This window comes from Macaca thibetana, chromosome 5 (assembly GCF_024542745.1).
Source record: "Macaca thibetana thibetana isolate TM-01 chromosome 5, ASM2454274v1, whole genome shotgun sequence".
Taxonomy (NCBI): domain Eukaryota; kingdom Metazoa; phylum Chordata; class Mammalia; order Primates; family Cercopithecidae; genus Macaca; species Macaca thibetana.
In genome coordinates this window covers 34,616,668-34,636,511 of record NC_065582.1, presented here as the reverse complement: position 1 = coordinate 34,636,511, position 19,844 = coordinate 34,616,668, and the positions used below count along the sequence as shown (strand labels likewise).

The 19,844-nt window shown below is 38.5% G+C and overlaps 1 protein-coding gene and 1 long non-coding RNA gene across 3 annotated transcripts in view; one reads left to right on the top strand and one right to left on the bottom strand.

Moving 5' to 3' along the window:
- Positions 1-268, bottom strand: part of LOC126955084 (uncharacterized) — a 40,134-nt gene extending 39,866 nt beyond the window's left edge. Inside the window, exon 1 of the long non-coding RNA XR_007725804.1 lies at positions 59-268. This is a non-coding gene — a long non-coding RNA (uncharacterized LOC126955084). The remainder of the gene's footprint in view (positions 1-58) is intronic.
- Positions 269-10,366: 10,098 nt separating this feature from the next.
- On the top strand, positions 10,367-18,807 carry NPY2R (neuropeptide Y receptor Y2). Of its 2 annotated transcripts, none has more exons than XM_050791284.1 (2): positions 10,367-10,896; positions 15,630-18,807. In XM_050791284.1, exon 2 carries the CDS (start codon positions 15,678-15,680, stop codon positions 16,821-16,823), a length of 1,146 nt encoding a protein of 381 aa, XP_050647241.1. In that variant the 5' UTR covers positions 10,367-10,896; positions 15,630-15,677; the 3' UTR covers positions 16,824-18,807. The 2 variants fall into 2 exon arrangements, with proteins under 2 accessions (XP_050647241.1, XP_050647242.1); XM_050791285.1 differs by having other exon boundaries at positions 10,691-10,900; positions 15,630-18,018.
- The last annotated feature ends 1,037 nt before the right edge of the window (positions 18,808-19,844 follow it).

The following is a 19,844-nucleotide window of genomic DNA, read 5'->3' as shown; positions in this document are numbered from 1 at the left end:
CTCCCTCTTATTTTACAGTAGAGAAATCCGAGGTTCAGATAGATTAAATGACACTTACAAATCACATAGCAGGTGAATCACATATTCAAGACAGTGCTCAGATCTTCCAAGACCAACTTCTATGCATTACTCAGCAATCAGGTCATGTATAGAGTACAGGGAGTTCTCCACAGTTCCTTCCTCCTGGGCTATGCTCCTCAATGAAGGTAGTGTTGAGAATGTGGCAGTTAAATATTGAAATTGGCTACCAGGAAACCTTGTGTTGTCTTCTTGCCTAGAGTTTTAACAAGTTTAAATGCCATTCAGTTAAAGAAAACAAATACAAGGTAAATCTACATAAACCTACAGTCTGGAAGTAGAAATTGCCTCTCAGTGTAACCTTTCCTTTTTGCAAATTGTTTATGTGTACTGAACACCATGTTCATCTAAGTGCACACATTGCAAATATCCCTTCTATTTTCATTGTGTGTTCTTACCTATTGGGCTTCTATTGGCAGATAAAATTTTAGATTTTGCAGTCTCTGGCTCTGATAATCACAGTAACTGCAAGCCAAAGAGTAAAACTGTCATTGTGGAACTTTAGAGGCTGCCTTTCCTTTCCCAGAAAGTTGCTCTTTAATGCATGTATTGAACAAGCAAATAGCATCTAAAATATACTATAAGGCCCTAGGAATACAGCTAACAAGGGACATGAAAGACTTCTTCAAAGAGAAATACAAACTACTGTGCAAGGAAATGAGAGAACACAAACAAATGAAAAAACATTCCATCCTCACAGATAGAAAGAATCAATATCATTAAAATGGCCATACTGTCCAAAGTAATTTATAGATAAGATGCTATTCCCATCAAACTACTATTGATATTCTTCACAGAATTAGAAAAAACTACTTTAAAATTTATATGGAACTGAAAAAGAGCCCATATAGCCAAGACTGTCCTAAGCAAAAAGAACAAAACTGGAGGCATCATACTACCTGATTTCAAACTATATACAAGGTTACAGTAACCAAAACAGTGTGGTACTGGTACCAAAACAGAAATATAGACCAATGGAACAGAACAGAGACCTCAGAAGTAACACGATAAATCTACAACCATCTGATCTTTGACAAACCAGACAAAAACAAGCTATGGGGAAAGGTTTCCTCATTTAATAAATGGTGCCAGGAAAACTGGCTAGCCATATGCAGAAAACTGAAACTGGACCCTTTCCTTGCACCTTATACAAAAATTAACTTAAGATGGATTAAAGACTTAAGTGTAAAACCCAAAACCATAAAAATCCTAGAGAAAATCTAAGCAGTACCATTAACAACACAGACATGGGCAAAGCCTTCCTGACTACAACACCAAAAGCAGTTCCAACAAAAGCCAAAATTGACAATAAACTGAAGAGCTTCTGCACAGCAAAATAAACTGCCATCAGAGTGAACAGGCAACTTATACAATGTGAGACAATTTTGCAATCTACCCATTTGACAAAGGTCTAATATTCATAATCTACAAAGAACTTAAATTTACAAGAAAAAACAAACAACCCCATCAAAAAGTGGGCAAAGGATGTGAACAGACACTTCTCAAAAGAAGACATTACGTGGTCAACAAACATATGGGGGAAAAAAAGCTCAACATCACTGATCATTAAAGAAATGCAAATGAAAACCACAATGAGATACCATCTCATGTCAGTCAGATGGTGATTATTAAAAAGTCAAGAAAAAATACATGCTGGAGAAGCTGTGGAAAAATACGAACGTTTTAACATGGTTGGTGGGAATGTAAATTAGTATCAAACATTGTGGAAGACAGTGTGGGGATTCCTCAAGGATCTAGAACCAGAAATACCATTTGACCCAGCAATCCCATTACTGGGTATATACTCAAAGGAATGTAAATCGTTCTACTTTAAAGACACATGTACATGTATGTTTACTGCTGCACTATTTACAATAGTAAAGACATGGAACCAACCCAAATGCCCATGAATCATAGACTAGATAAAGCAAATGTGGTACATATACATCATGGAATACTATGCAACCATAAAAAGGGATGAAATCATGTCCTTTGCAGGTTCATGGATGAAACTGGGAGCCATCATCCTCAGCAAACTAATGTAGGAACAGAAAATCAAACACTGCAGGTTCTCACTCATAAGTGGGAGTTGAACAACGAGAACACATGGACACAGGGAGGGGAACAACACACACTAGGGCCAGTCGGTGGTTTGGGGGTGAGGGGAGGGAGATCATTAAGACAAATAGCTAATGCATGTGGGGCTTAAAACCTAGATGACGGGTTGATAGGTGCAGCAAATCATCATGGCATAAGTATACCTATGTAACAAACCTACACGTTCTGCACTTGTATCCTGGAACTTAAAGTAAAATAAAACAAAATAAAATAAAATAAAATAAAATAAAATAAAAAACTACAAATGCAAAAAGTATATATACTATAAGGCAAAGGGATGGGTAATGATATTTCTCTTAGACTATCACCAATTTATTCCCTCCTTTGTATATACATGCCCTTTTCCCATTCACAGGTAGAGTATATTCCTCTTCCCCCTTTGTATATAATGTATCTTAGAGACTTGTTTCCCCAAAAGATCAGCAGGACAGATGCTCTGGGCTTTGGGAGGTCATAATAAGCCTTATAGTTTCTGCCTGGGTCACATAGAACACTCTTTTAGAAGCTTCTCTAAAATCCATGTAATAAGTCTAAATACTCTGAGATTGTCATGTGTAAACAGGGGGAAGCATGAGCCTCCAGGTACTATCACCAACTCAACCCAGGAGCCAGGACATGTGAGTCAAGTTACCATCACTCTTCAGTTGATGCCACATGGATCAGAGATGAACCGCCTAATTGGGCCTTTCCTGAACTTCTGATACACAAAAAACAACATAAAATAACTGTTTTAAGCCACTGAATTTTGGGGTAGTTTGTTAGGTTGCAATAAGAAGGCAGAGTAAGATGATCGCATGCCCTTTTAATGTCACATTGGAGCATCATCTTAAGTCTGTAAAGGTCAGTTGACTTGCTAGGTTAAAGTGACCTATTTAGTTTGACTTATTGTGTGCCATATTGTCCAGCCTCATAAAGTTTGATGCAAACTTATAGAAAATTGTGATATTTTGTTTTTCCTAGCAGAGATGCAAATAATTTCTGCCTGGTGAAAAATATAAGTCCGAAAGTTATGGCTTTATAGCACAGGAGGATATCTACCACTTTTGCATTAATGCATCAGTCTTACCCAGGATTCTTTCTTTCACTGACTATATATGCATTCACTTTTGGGATCCTACTTTGAATCAGCTTTGTTGTTGTGCAGGTTTTCTTTAATTTAATCAATTAAATAGATCTTTGACATATACTCACCATATATTTTGTTTGAGAATAATGTCCTTAACTGTGGAAACTATACTTTGACATATGTAAAAGATTGTTCTTCACTACTGGGTTCTACATTGACTCAGTATCACATATCCCAGTTAAATGCACTGGAGAAATATATTTCATAAAGAAGACAGTATCCCAATGCTGGTTAAAGCCAAGAAGTATTTCTATCTAGGTTTACAAAGGGTTGGGGGTACCTCCTCCATAAAGCATTTCTCTAATTCTTCCCATACACAAGATTCATTAAAAAAAACAACAACAAATGGCCATTCCTCTTTGGGGTCTCAAAGCTTCTGTCAGAGTCCACTCACAAATTTCAATCTGTTCAGTGTATTTCTTTATTTAAAAGCCTGTGTACCCTTAACAGACTAGAGACAATCAATAGCAGGTCTGTGTGTAATTCCTGACCAGTGTCTAGCATACAGCCTCAACAAAGATTTGTTTACAGGAGTGGTGGGTAGTAGAATCGTTTATGGATTTTATATAATTCTTTTGTATAATAAAAGAGTAACTCTTAGGCAGGAATCTAGACCCAACATGGTGGTGTTACCCGCGTAGCAGGCCTTTTGTTAAAGACTCCCTTCACCCTTGTACACACCCGCAGACTTACATGCGTCAGAGTTCCGGCTGGGCAACCACACTCCCCCATCACCTGCAGCTCACCTGCATTCCACAAGTTCGTAAACAGTAGTTTCGGTTAACAGTTTCCAAAGACCCCTTCCTCGTGACCCTTACTCAACTCCTGCTCTAGTAGTTTCAAGACCCCCCAGACCCTGTTTGCACAACCAGCTTCCCTACCTCTCAGGCTATAAGAAGCCCCTACCCTCCTCCCTCAGCACGACTTCCTCCGCCCGCACCTTTGGACCAAGGAACCTCGCCTGCGAGTTCTAATGAAGGCTATTCTCACTGCCATTTGCCTTGTGTCTTCATTCCCGATTCGGCTCCAGCCTCAGTTTACCTTTACAGTAATGAGTCATGAATTAACTTGCTTTATTCATTTCATGTTCTGAAATTTTTATTTTGAATAAGACATTTCACCATCTCCAAAACGCTATGTGAAAACCGTATATAAATCTTTGACTTCCCCTTTCTTGGGAGATATCAATAGTAGTTTAGCATGAGAAAGAGCTTTGATTTTACTTGTACTCTTTTGAAAAAAAAATTAAAACTTAAATTTGTTTTGAGTGTATGATTCAAAAATATGTATCAAATTATGTTTCTATATGCTACAAGGATAAACACTTATTAAATAAAATTGAAATTTCTAAAAGGGTGCATGTTTCCTCTTTAGCCATGGGTCTTCTGTGCATGTTTCAGATAATCAAATGAAAATTTGCATTGATTAAATTCTGAATTCCACTTAAAAATGTCCCTTCCTTTGTTCTTAGTTAAAATTCAAACTGTGAATCATTTGCATTTAAATACCCTTTTAGATTTGGTTCCTTACCAGTATCAATATCCATTTGGTTGATTGCTAAAAAGTAAAAATCTCAGCAACGTGCTGCATATGTTGCTTATAATCCTGCTTAATTGCTTTGAATCTGCAATTAAAAACTCAAAACAAAAATAAAAAGCCAAATCCAAAGAAATAAAAATCATAGCAAATGATATGCCCAATTTAGGAAGTAGCATACATTTTACTTTGAATGACTACTTGCTTTTCTTGAATAAGACACCTGCCTTATTCATATTGCATATGAACATTTTAAGAAATTTAGCCTACCAGATTTGTGAAGTTCACTATTTGATGACCATTTCTTGTCCATTCAAACTTTACTGGACCATTCACTACAAATGAAGGTCAGAGAAGGAAGTCAGTTTTTCATCAGAACAAACACAATTAGATTTACTAGTTTTTCAGAAAATGGAGTTTTTTTAAAAAAAAGACTACTTTAAAATAGTACATTTGTGTAGACTTTTTTATATGTGTATTTGATGCAGCCCCAATTATGTCTGTTCAGGTATTAACTCCTTCTGCTCCTTCTCCTCCCTGAAAGGAAAAGCAGGCATAGATCCAAACAGAAATATACGTATGACCTATTGAGAATCTATATTATAACCAAATGGCCATTAGGATATCTAAGTTTCATAATTTTTGCTACAAGGCAGTTATTGAAAGTTTAAATACTATTTCTATAAGAGGGACTTAATAAGCTTAAAAATAATCACTTAATGTATTGAGCATTTAAACAAAGCAAGACAATTAGTTTTAAATATGCTAAACAGCGTAACTACGTGTTCGCCTAGTTTGATTATTAATATTTCCTAACTAGGAACTTATTAGGCTTTGTTTGTTTAACCTAGGAAGTTAAGTACATGACTTTATTAGCTTCTCTGAGCTTTTCTTACATTACTGGAGTTAAGAGAATTCTTCCATTTGAGCTGGCTGTCCTCACTCTTTGGTCCTGTGCTCTTCCTCCCTTCCTCAAATTTCTTCCTTTTGGCCAGTAGCCTGATTTGTGGGTTTACTTCTTTTCTTCGGGAATCAGCTTCCACATTTCAGCCGAACTTCACTACTTTGTTCTGTCTGGGGTTTAAGTCAGGTTGATATGGCTTGAAAGTTATTCAATAATCTCTCAGGAAACCCTGATGTTAAGGTTGGAAAAAAAAAATAAAAAAATAAAAATAAAATAAAACAAAAAAGAAAACAAACTAGCTTTCTGGCAGAGTGAAACAAGGAAACCTTGGAATCCAAAGAAACTTATTCTCATGTGCTTTTTTTTCTTCCTAATTGAGTTTCCCCATATCCAAAAAGTCACCACTTCAATCTTCCCCACCTGGGGTCACTGAAATTTTATACTGAACACTTTATGTAGACTCCATGTTACCTGAAGTATTTGCCTTTTCATGGAAGAAGCTTCTTGGTTTTCCCATCATTCAATTTAACCTTTGTGGTTAAGGTTTATGTAATGTGAACTTGGCTTAAGGAAAAAATTGTAAAATGCCTCGCTCTTACTCCCTGCTGCATTTATGTGAAAGAAATAACTGGACAAGGGTACTGCAAATATATCCAAGATCATTTCTCATGGTTTTGTCCACAACAACAATAACTCATGAGAATATAATCATACAGTTTATGACTAGGCAACCATTAAAGGAAGGATGTTTATTTATATTAAGGAAATGGAAATATGTTTTTGACATATTTTTAAGCTTAAAAGTTGAGAAAGCAGGCTAAAGTTAATTAAAAGTAGAGATTTTCCACCAATATGCTGATGATGGTCATGCTGGATGATGAAAGTTTAGACTTTATACAGTCCACCACTTACGCTCCCTATGTGGCTACAGTTGTCATTCTGCATACTGGGGTGGGGGGTGGGGAGTGAAACGATTGATTTCAGAAGCCCTGCGTATGCCAAAACCCAGGCATATTCATGTCTGGCAGTCGGCCCTGCAGAACCACATATATGAAAAATGGACCTTCTGTAAAGGCCATTTCACATCCGCAAACACTGTATTTTCCATTTGTGTTTGGTTGAAAAAGATCTGAGTATAAGTGGACCTGTGCAGTTCAAACTGTGTTGTTTGAGGGTAAACTATATTTAGTTTTACATTCAAATTAACTACAATTTAATACAATTTAAAATTTCAGTTCTTCCGTTGCACTAGCCACATGTGAAGTGCTCAATAGTCACATATATCCAGTGGCTACTGTACTGCACAGCACAGGTACAGAACGTTTCCATTATTGCAGAAAGTTCTGTGGGACTGCATTGTTTGAGATAATGTCTATTTCTTCTTTGCTGTTTTTGTTTATTCTCACTTTTTACAATGATTATAAATAACTTTTATAATCAAAATAACAATGAAATTCTTTATGCCCTGGGGGAAGCATCTTTGCTGTTAAAATGAAATTACACTGAAGGAAATCTACATCATGATTTTCTTTATCTAATAAGTATGTATCACAAGTGGTCCTCAATACTGATATTATTGAACTTTTTCTTTTGTAATGAAGAGCTTTTCTGAAATTTCATCCAGCTATCTAAAATATTTGGATTGTTCAGTTATTCAACAAATCCCTTACTGTAGAATTTCCTTGGGAATATCTATTCAACCAGATATGGAAAAGAACATTACTTATTTGGCAACTAATCTTTGGTTGTATTCCTCTTGTATTTCTGTGCATTGAGAAATGGTCAATGGGGTAGGGGAAATGGTAGTAGAAGTACGTTTTAAATATTTTAGGAGATTTGTCAAACATCAAATACTAATATCACAGGTTACAATATTGGAGGCCCAGGATGAGTCAGGCTGCTATCTATCTATCTATCTATCTATCTATCTATCTATCTATCTATTATTTCTTATTTATTTTGGCCTGTCCACTAGGAGTTTTGAATTTTTAAAAATTAATTTTGCTTATTTAAAATTCAGAAGATTTTTAACAATATGGATTTTGCTTCTCTTAAAAATCAGATCTGACAATACTGAATCGAGATTTTTGCAGGCCAGCTGAGTGTAATCTGAGAAGCAATCTCCCCATTCAGCTATAGCATGTGCTTTTGTGCTCTTCAAGGTGTTATAGCAATCACCATTTTCCACACTCTCCTACAACCTAGCTTGCTGGTCCATTTATGTCATTGGCCCTCATGCAGGCATGTGAGTTTGAGTCTGTTCTCTATTTGAAGAGCAGTCACAGCACATATTCTGGTTAGAAATGGAATTTCCTGAGCAACTAAATGATTTGATACAAAAGAAATCAAGCATCAATAATCTTGTCCTATTTCAATTTGGATTAATCGATATTTCACCACCAATTCCACAAACTCCCAATCTCCTGTCAGTGTCATAATTGGGTTTATGGACATTCATCACAGTGGTTTGTTGTTACTACAATACACAGGATATGCATGCACATTTAAGGATATTAATTAGACTGTGATGCACAAAAGTGTCATAAGCTAATTCCCACAGCTATCCTTGATAACATGATACACTATAAAGTGACTTTAATTTCAGTTTATCAGTTTCTCATCCAATTCTAAACTTTATTAAAGGACATTAATCATAGAGATTATTTACTCTTTTGAGGTTGCTGACTAGATGTCTGTGGAACTATATGAATCTACTAAGACAAATACACATCTATAAGGGAGTGAGACAAATAGTTGTTTATGGCTGCTAATATGCTTCTGAAAGGCAATTTCAAAGAAGATAAAAAATGTTTTGTGCAATCAATATCACTGAAATCAGTTGAATTTTCCAAAGCAATTGCTCTGAAAGACAACACTCATCTGTTTTGCTGGATATTTGATTTGTTTGTGTGGTTGTTGTTTAAATCCATTTCTACTCTTTCAATAATATACCTTATTGGTATATAGTTCATTCTTCACCAGTGTAGATATATTAAGAAAAATGGACCCCGTCACATAGAACACATATTTGGGCAAAGAGTACTTTCTTAAGGAAAAAAAAAAAATCTACAAAAAGACTTTCAGTGGAACTGTGTAGAACACGTTGTATATTTCCAGTTCTGTTTACCTTTGTTTCTAGGTATTTGAAAAGCCTGGACTGCTTTGTTTTATAAACAATTCCTATACTCCTGTGGGCATAATTCTATATTAACTGAAGATTAATCAGATTACACTGTAAAAATGCCTTACAGTTGCAATACTATTAGGGTGTGGAAAAACCCTGAAGGAATTGAAAATCCAATCCATTTGAGAGAAGCCTTTAATTAACATCTTGGAGAACATGTATTGCCTTTTTTTTTTTTTAACAGATAAATATATATTTTTTCCTTTTAAAGTAGCAGAATCTGATTTTTAGTCTAATCATTTAGGGGTATATTTCAGAGAAATTCCAAGCACACCAGCATAACCATCCTTATTTCAGAAATGCCAATGCATAGAGGAAAAGTAATGTGTGCAAAGCCTCCAAACAGGATGGTTAAGTAAAGACTTAGGTTATCAGTATCAGGCTTTGGTTTTTTAAATGTAGGTAGCTCTACTGCCTCCTCTAAAAACGAACAAAGGAAAGAGAGACTGGCTGCAAACTTTTAGAAGGAATGGCTTCGAATAGTGTTCCTGGGAGGAATCCCGAGGAAACAGACGCTGCTGCTCTGCTGATCGTCTCCACCATCCTGTTTTGCTCCTACCCACTAATTCAGCCTGGGAGACTCTGGGCATCAGCGGAAGGCTTCACCACAAGGAGACAGGAGCGAGTATTCCAGAGGCATGCGCTCCTGGTGGCACGAGTGGCTTGGGTCAGGATCAAAGAGTGAAGGATCCAGAAGTCAGCTATCAGGAGAGAGAGAGATTGTGTTTTATTCGTGTCCCATAGCTTTCATATCCTATGTCTATCCTAGCTTTTGCCCTGAGCCAGAGCTCATAACACAGGTTCCTGGCTATCGAGTCTGAATCCGCACTACCCAACTTATAATCTGTCTGCAGACACCTGTTAGGGAAATTGCTGATCATGGGCAGCAGGATCTGAACTTGCTTTACCTTCTTGTTTGGAGCACGGGGACCGCCCAGCTCCAGAGGAGCACCAGCGCGCTGCGCCCCAGCCCTGGGCGAGGGAGCGGAGGATTTGTTCTCGGTGCAGTCCTGCTGGCGCTTTTCCGGGGTTCTGCGCAGATCCAGCTCCCCATCTCTGCTCCTTACACACAAAAGAAAACAACTCTCGATTGGAAGTTGTGGAATTTTCTCAGCCCCTACGAGGCGCGGGGATTCTCCAGCCCCGGCCCTCCTCCCGCCAACCTGAGTTCTCCTGCGCTCGTCTGCCCTGCTCGGGACCTCAGCCACTCAGCCGCAGCTGGGTCGGTCCACCTCGCCTTTGCCCTCGCCTTTCCCCGGGGCGGATTTGGTGAACTCGGCCATAAGTCCAGGAGGTCTTTCTTCGCCGGGCCATCTCTCGCGGAACTGGGGGGGAGAGAGCAAAGGGAGAAATTCGTGGAAGGAAAGGGAGGTAGGGGTGGTGCAAAAGCCCAGAGTATCAAACTTGGGGGTGGCACAGTAGGTGACAGCAGCAGCTGCAGGTGGTGGCTGGGGACCCGCGAGGGGGCGCCCCTCTGGGTAGGGTCTGGCTGCGCGGGCTTGCAAGCCCGGAAGGCGGCGGAGAGACCCTGGACACTGTTCCTGCTCGCTCGCCACCAAAACTTCTCCTCCAGTCTCCTCCCCTGCAGGACTATCGCCCGCAGCCTCTGCACCTGTTTTGTTGTCTTTAAGGGTGGGGTTTGCCCCGCTCCCCAAGCTCCCATCTCTGATCCTCCCACCCTCACCCCCCACCCCGCGAGTGAGTGCGGTGCCCAGGCACGCTTGGCCTGAGAGGTCGGCAGCAGACCCTGCAGCGCCAACCGCCCAGCCGCTCTCACTGCTCCGGCTGCCCGCCCGCGCGGCTTGGGCTGACCTGGACCCTAGGAGCGGACGGAACCGGACTTGCCTTTGGGGACCTTCCAGGGCCCTCTCCAGGTCGGCTGGCTTATCATCGGACAGACGGACTGCACACGTCTTGTTTCCCGCGTCTCCGCAGAAACGCGAGGTCCGGGTCAGTAAGTGTAATTCCTAACTCTGATTCAGCTCCTGGGAACAAGAATATTCCTAGAGGAGAGCTCGGTTCCTATGAAGAGGGACATGAGGAGGTCCTCATGAGTGTATGGACTTTTTCCTCCTCCCTTAGGCGGGAGGTGGAGGTTTGGAGGATGTAATACCATCCCCATTTTCTACTTTCGCTAGATTTTCCCTTTTCTGTTGAAGATTATTTACTATTTCCTCGACCCTTCTTTGAGATAAGTCATTATCTTTCCAGAACAGTAAGTTGTTATTGTTCCTGCCTCTTTAAAAATCAAACACTTGTCTAAAGCAGAAGGTCCTATTGGATTCTCCAAAGCTGTTCAAGAGGAGACACATTCATTTAAGCGTTTGCTCATTTTCCATCAGAAAGGCTCACCCACTGGCAGGAGCTTTTGGTGATGGGGAAAGAGGCAAAACTAAAAGCTTTAAGACATTTTGCAATAGGTACACATCATTTAAAATTCAGTGACATGAAATGGAGATGCTGCTTCCAAAGAAAGGCTTCCCACACCCTTTGGTGAATATTTTCAACTTTCTACTGATTACTCAAACAATCATGTCATGTATGTAGCATTCTTGAAACTTCCCTTCTTCCCCCTTCCCCGCCCCCATTCCTAGAACTAATTAGTGTAGGCAAATGCAGTGCTTTTGATTTCTGAGATTGATTTTTGAGATATTTTTTCCCTGGGAAAAATGTTCTGGAAGATATTGTGCTTGATAAGATGTGCAGCTTTATTAAGGCCAACTGTGGCAATATTGTTGCAAAAAGCCCCCAGAGATTTAAATATCTCCTCAAAGCATGAACTGGTCTCTGACTCAAATAATTTGAAGTTCTTTGAATCTTGGGTGGTGGGGTTTCAGGGGAAGCCCTGAAACTCTTTTCCTATTCTGCAAAGAAATGTTTCTATAACAAAGTTTCTAAGGATTCCCTTATTCAGGATAATTGTACTGGTAAAATTCTCTTTAAATGTCTTAAATAATGTAAATATCTCATTTTGCCTTATTTCAAAGAAAGGTTATTCCCTTGTCTTCTTGCTGTTTCCTTTGTGTGCTTTTGGTGGCAACTTCCTGTGTGTACCATTTTCCTTTTCCACTTTTCCAGAAGTGCTGTCATGAAATGATGCATTTTCTGCTCTGGGTAATGCTTGAGCTGGCTAAAGGCCAGTAACCTGCTTAAGCACAGCTAACACTGTGTATATTCCAATAGCTTGTAGATCAATAACCATTCCTTCAGAGGAGTTGTAAATAAAAGCGTTTCAAAATTTATAAAACAAGACTGAGAAGAAAAAGCAAAGCAAGTCAATAAATCAAGTATACTCCTCCTCCTAGTATCCTTCAATCTCATGCTTCCCCTCAATTTAGTCAGGTATAACCTCCAAACTCCAGCCTCTTGGAGTCTCTTTAATTCTGTAAATGGCTTGTCAGGACTGAGTAACCATACTCTGAAACCAGTCTCTTTCTTAGTCTAGGGTAAATGGTGTGGCCTATCAAATATACAGTTCAAGATTTGAATGGTTTGTTTCAAGTTACTCTAATTAGTAAGGAATGGAAGGCACATGTGAAAAGAGGCTGGAGCTCGTTGGAACATTCTATGTGAAATTTATGAAGAGGGAGCTGGAATATATCAATACAGCAAACACTTGAGTACATGGAAACTCCCATGTCTCTCCACATAGTAAGGCTCCTGTGGAAGGGGGAGTGGTGATAGACAGAGAGACAGGGAATGAGGGGGAAAGAAAAAAAAAAAGCGAGAGAAATGGAGAAGGGGAGAGAGAGTTGGGGGAGCAGAAATCCTTGAAATAGAAAGTTTTCTTTATGGGGTATACTGACAATTTAAAATGTTATAATCAGAAATTAATTTAACAGGGTCTCAGGACAATTTTTTTTTTGTATAAGCAGTTATTTGGTTAAGAATAAGAAAATAAGCGTATGGATGTTATGTCACAGGAAAGAACCCTACATAGGCAGTTGTCTTCAGTAAAGGAAAGGTTCAAAATTATACTTCCCATTTTGCTGACATTGATTATTCAGTAAAATTGTGCTTTCCTTTAACTTTATGTTTGTTCTGTCAAATTGCTGAGTGTCTTTAATGTACTAGATAGTGTGTTAGAGATTAAGCAATGGAGGAAGAAGGTCCAGGTTCTGTCTTCAAAGAGATTGCTGTGGTGGGTAAATGAAGGAAAACAGTCACAATGTGGCATGTGGTACATGCAGCATTAGAAGTGAGCACAGGGGCTTGGGGTAACTGAAAGGCTTCCCAGTTTAAAATGGTGAGGGCAGAGAGGGATGAAAAAGGCTCAGGTGTTACTGGAATTGGAAGTAAGGCAGTATGACAGAAGTGGACAGTATATATTGGGCTGTCAGGAGAGATGAGGCCAGAGGGATATGCAGGGATGAGTTCAAGAAAAGCCTCGAATGTCAGACTAAGGAGTTGGGATTTTCTTCTATAGGCCAGTGTTGTCAACCTGTGGGTGCAGATCCTTTGGTGGGAGAGCAAATTAATGAAAGCATATATATATGTTATTATCAGATCATGCAAAACAGAATCTATTTAAGAATGTAAAAAAGGAGGAATTTAATGCAGACAGTTGATTAAACAAATGATAGAAGCCAAACAAGGGATGTTGAGACTACCTAGAGATTAGCGAGAGCAGGGAGTCATTACTGCTTCCAGCTGGATGGATATGAGGAAGAGGTAGTGTGACCAAGGCCCCCGGACCAGGGACATCCTCTGGAATCAGAATCACAATAGGTTTGTCCTATGAAAACCAGAGCTACAGAACTGCTGCAGAGGCACTGCCCAGAGCTGAGAGGGAGGAAGAAGAATATAGTGGCTTCTGCCTTCCTCCTGCCTGCCAGTGCCTCCCACTGACCAAACCCAGCCAGAACACCAAGGACTTGGAGCCTGAAAATGTAGTCTGCAGGAGTCAGCCCTCCTGTGGTACAGAGCAGAACAGAACAGAGGAAGGGTAAGGGAAGGAGCTGGGGGGCCCACAGGTCCAGCCAGGCATTATCTATGGGCTTAATAAATATATGACTCTCCTACCAATGGCATTAGAGGCTATTAATTACAAACACATTCATTGAAAGGTTCATAAAAACAAATTCATAAAAGAAGCTCTGAATGAAGAGCGGCAGCCTTCTGTGATTATGAATACATTTGAAAGGTACTACCACTAGGGTGTTGGGCTCTGAATGCTTTAACAGAGTGAAAAAATGAAACTTATATTAGAAAACAATACATTATACTGTTTCAAACAATCTGGAGACATTGAGGAAAACAATATGATCACATTTGAATTTCAGAGAAAAAAAAACATTTTAATGAGTAGGTACTGTCCAGTAAAATGTGAGAGCCTTGGAATAGAGGTACTATCCTCTTGTCTTCACCTGGCAAAAACCCTACTTCAAGACAGGTTTTTAAATGCATGATGAATGCAGGTTTGAAGAAGTATAGGCACCAGGATAGTAAAGCCACCCTGGCATTGAGTGGACACTCGATTATTTCTGTTAGGTGAATGAATTAATTAATAAATAAAAGCAAAAGAGGATGGGAGGTAAGTTAGAAGATGATTAGAGTAATTATACTAAGAGATTAAGAAGAATAAAACCAATGTTGTAGAAATGATGAGAAAATAACAGGTGGAAGAGATATGTAACATACTAGTCTGTGGGTTCTCTTAAATGTGGGGGCTAACGGAGATTTCGAGAAAGCATGAAATGCTATATGTTAGTTTATTTAAGATCATTCAAAAAAGCAACTATTCCAACCCAAGGGTCCTTAGACCACTGAGTGGATTTAAAAACAAACAAACAAAAAAAACCTGTGGTATGTAATACACCATGGAATACTACTCAGCCATAAAAAAGAATGATACTATGTCTTTTGCAGCAAGTTGGATGGAGCTGGAGACCGTTATTCTAAGTGAAGTAACTAAGATGGAAAATCAAATACCATAGGTTCTCATTCATAAGTAGGAGCTAATCTGTGGGTACACAAAAGCTTACAGAGTAGAATAATGGACTTTGGAGACTAAAATCTGATTTTACTGCTATACAATTCATCCATGCAACCAAAACACATTTGTACCCCAAAAGCTATTGAAATTAAATTTTTAAAAGGTAGCTCTTCTACACATTTTAATACTATTTTTAATACTAAATCCTGCACCAGGAACTGAATCTGCTTGATTCATCTCAGATAATTCATAGTCCCAAGGTTCAGGTACCAGACGAATAGTTTTAATATGTTCCCCTTTCTTACACAATTTGTTGCTGTATATTTATAAGTTTGAAACAGTCAAGATATTGAGAGAAACTTTACTTTTTTATCTACCTGAAAATTAATTCAATGAATTTATAGTGGTTATAAAATTCATAAAGTTTATAATGTTCATCCCACTTAAAATGAAATTAATCCGTTTGGTAGCATTCACTTTGGAATTGTGTCTATACTATAGGTATTATACTTTATCATCATAGTATATATTTCAGAGACCTGATTTAATTGATCTAATTTGACAATAGACTTATTAAAAGGTCTGTTTCATTCAAATGTTTTGCTACGCACAATTTTAGATAGTAGAGGATATTTTGATTCCCAATCAAAATTAAACCAGTCCATTTGTGAAATTTATTTGCTTCACCTTTGTGTTTTCCTCGTTCCATTCGTTTTGTTGTTGTTGTTGTTGTTGTTTTTCTTTTTAGGTTGTAGACTCTTGTGCTGGTTGCAGGCCAAGTGGAACTGTACTGAAAATGGGTCCAATAGGTACAGAGGCTGATGAGAACCAGACAGTGGAAGAAATGAAGGTGGAACAATATGGGCCACAAACCACTCCTAGAGGTGAACTGGTCCCTGATCCTGAGCCAGAGCTTATAGATAGTACCAAGCTGATTGAGGTACAAGTTGTCCTCATATTGGCCTATTGCTCCATCATCTTGCTTGGGGTAATTGGCAACTCCTTGGTGATCCACGTGGTGATCAAATTCAAGAGCATGCGCACAGTAACCAACTTTTTCATCGCCAATCTGGCTGTGGCAGATCTTTTGGTGAATACTCTGTGTCTACCATTCACTCTTACCTACACCTTAATGGGGGAGTGGAAAATGGGTCCTGTCCTGTGCCACCTGGTGCCCTATGCACAGGGCCTGGCAGTACAAGTATCCACAATCACCTTGACAGTAATTGCCCTGGACCGGCACAGGTGCATCGTCTACCACCTGGAGAGCAAGATCTCCAAGCGTATCAGCTTCCTGATTATTGGCTTGGCCTGGGGCATCAGTGCCCTGCTAGCAAGTCCCCTGGCCATCTTCCGGGAGTATTCACTGATTGAGATCATTCCGGATTTTGAGATTGTGGCCTGTACTGAAAAATGGCCTGGCGAGGAAAAGAGCATCTATGGCACTGTCTACAGTCTTTCTTCCTTGTTGATCCTGTACGTTTTGCCTCTGGGCATCATATCATTTTCCTACACTCGCATTTGGAGTAAATTGAAGAGCCATGTCAGTCCTGGAGCTGCAAATGACCACTACCATCAGCGAAGGCAAAAAACCACCAAAATGCTGGTGTGCGTGGTGGTGGTGTTTGCGGTCAGCTGGCTGCCTCTCCATGCCTTCCAGCTTGCCGTTGACATTGACAGCCATGTCCTGGACCTGAAGGAGTACAAACTCATCTTCACAGTGTTCCACATCATCGCCATGTGCTCCACTTTTGCCAATCCCCTTCTCTATGGCTGGATGAACAGCAACTATAGAAAGGCTTTCCTCTCTGCCTTCCGCTGTGAGCAGCGGTTGGATGCCATTCACTCTGAGGTGTCCGTGACATTCAAGGCTAAAAAGAACCTGGAGGTCAGAAAAAATAGTGGCCCCAATGACTCTTTCACAGAAGCTACCAATGTCTAAGGAAGCTAGGGTGTGAAAATGTATGAATGAATTCTGACCAGAGCTATAAATCTGGTTGATGGCGGCTCACAAGTGATAATTGATTTCCCATTTTAAGGAAGAAGAGGATCTAAATGGAAGCATCTGCTGTTTAGTTCCTGGAAAACTGGCTGGGAAGAGCCTGTGTGAAAATACTTGAATTCAAAGATAAGGCAGCAAAATGGTTTACTTAACAGTTGGTTGGGTAGTAGGTTGAATTAGGAGTAAAAGCAGAGAGAGGTACTTTTGACTATTTTCCTGGAGTGAAGTAAACTTGAACAAGGAATTGGTATTATCAGCATTGCAAAGAGACGGTGGGTAAATAAGTTGATTTTCAGATTTCATTAGGACCTGGATTGGGGAGCTGTGTAGTTCACGGTTCCCTGCTTGGCTGATGAAAACGTCGCTGAACAAAAATTTCTCCAGGGAGCCACAGGCTCTCCTTCATCGCGTTTTGATTTTTTTTGTTAATTCTCTAGACAAAATCCATCAGGGAATGCTGCAGGAAAAGATTGCCAGCTATATGAATGGCTTCAAGGAACTAAACTGAAACTTGCTATATAATTAATATTTTGGCAGACGATAGGGGAACTCCTCAACACTCAGTGAGCCAATTGTTCTTAAAACCAGTTGCACATTTGGTGAAAGTTTCTTCAACTCTGAATCAAAAGCTGAAATTCTCAGAATTGCAGGAAATGCAAACCATCATTTAATTTGTAATTTCAAGTTACATCTGCTTTATGGAGATATTTAGATAACAAGCATACAACTTGATAGTTTTATTGTTATACCTTTTTGAACATGTATGATTTATGTTATTATTCCTATTGGAGCTAAGTTTGTCTACACTAAAATTTAAATCAGAATAAAGAATAATTTTTGTGGCATGCTGTAACATTTCCCAGTATTTATAAGCAATTTTCGCACAGGTACATAGCTCTCATGTATTTAAAGAACATTGCAGTGTTATTTTCTTTGAAATTCATCCTCCTTGGACCCATTCATACTAAATAAAACAATGTAATTACATTAAAATGGACACGTCTGGTAAGAGGTAAACATTGGATTCCCTTCATCTTGCAAATGTTGTATTTCAATCAATTTCACATAAGTTATTTATCTTCTTTTCAAAATAATTAGCTATATTTTTATATAACATGAATATACACATAATAAAATTGTTCCTGTAAATTGTAGAACATAGATGCTACAGTATTTTTATTTAATTATTTTATGAATAAAATTGTTATTTCAATAGTACCCAACCAAAGATGCTTAAAAGCCTTCTATGTTCATAAAAAATAACAACTGAGATGTTAAAGTAGTCATACGTCTTTAGATGGTTTTAAGTTTCATTACAGTCATATTTTTGTAAATATGACAGAATTTGTGAATATATTTGTTAAAGCAAAATCCTCAACTTGCATATTATATATAGTTACGACATTAATTTTATGAACTGGAGAGCTTCACTTTATGGGTATATTTAAAATTCATACTATAGCTCGTATTAAATTCCTTCCATGATAGATATAAAAGACTGGTTTTTAAGTGCACTGCACTTCTGGAATACTGGAAAAGAATGAAAACAATATGTAGATTAGGTAGAATTCTTTAAGAAGTGAACAAAAGGTAATGTATATCTGTAATATATAATCAAATTATTAATTTTTCTGTTAGACTCAGCAAATTGTTCAAAAATAACTTTTTGTCTTTTAAGTAGCAGTTACTTTGCCTAAGATGCTAATAGGAAACTATGGTCAAAGATGTACCCTCCCCCTTGGTGAATTATTACACTGTAAGAAATGTATATGCTACTGTGTTACATGTTGTATTAGTAAATTACTAGAATCTAATTAATGATTTAATTAACACATATCTTATCCAATTCATTATGTGAATTCATTAATAAAATACTTTTTATGTAATGGCTTTATGTTGAAATTAAAAAGTTGGGAAAATTAGAGAAATTGTGTGGAATTTTATATCAGAGTGCTTGTCTAAGACAAGACTATAAGACTAATGCAACTAAAAAAGAAAAATAAAGGCGGCTGTTCCACAGTTAGTCAAGCTCTCTTTCCATTCTGTACCTGAACCTGAGTCAATGGATCCACTCCCATGACTACAATTACAATACATAATATGAGGATATGTGGGTCTTCATTTTTCAGACAAGACGTTTCTTCTTAACTTCAAATCTGTATCTTTACCGGCGAACAGACCATGTTCACATGGGTGTCTCATCAGCAAATCAAATCCAACATGTCTCAATCAGAACCTGCCATTTCAATGCACCCCTCATCCCTACTCACCTCCACGTTGTCCTCCTGTATTCCCTGTCTCATTCATGACACTACTATGTACCTATTTCCCAAAAGCCTTACATTTTGGAATCACCCTTTACAAGTCTCTTTATCACATGTATCTAATTAATTCCCACACCTTGTTTTAATTCCTACATATTTCTTTAATCAACTTACTTTTTTCCATTCCCTTGGTCCAGGTTATTGTCTCCCCAGACTGCTATTATGTTTCATCTGGATTAACATAGGTGCTTCCTAATTGGTCTCTATATCTTGTTTTCTTCCCATCCAATCCGACTTTAACCCATTAGCCATAGTGATTTTTCAAAAACTCGGATTGTATCAAATCACTCTTCTGATGAAAACACTTTAACATCTCCTCATAATTCTTATGATAAACTCAGAATCTTTTTACGACATGGAAGGTTGTTTAGAACCTGACTGTGCCTGTGTTTTTTATCTTATATACTTTTTATCCACTAATATTTGCTGCTAGATTTTAAGCATCATGAGGGCCAGGACAGGGACTGTCTTAACCATTGCGGTTATCACAGGTACTTGCAATTGTTGACACCAAGTTAGTAGTCAATAAATATCCTTCAAGGAAATTGAGTTTATGAAGTGAAGTATATTTATTAAAGCCAAGACTTGAAAATAGATCTGCAAGGTTGTAAACCATAAATGTTTCCCATTTTAGTAT

Coding starts and splice junctions, on each gene's coding strand:
- NPY2R (XM_050791284.1), top strand. CDS start 15,678: ATGGGTCCAATAGGTACAGAGGCTGATGAGAACCAGACAGTGGAAGAA.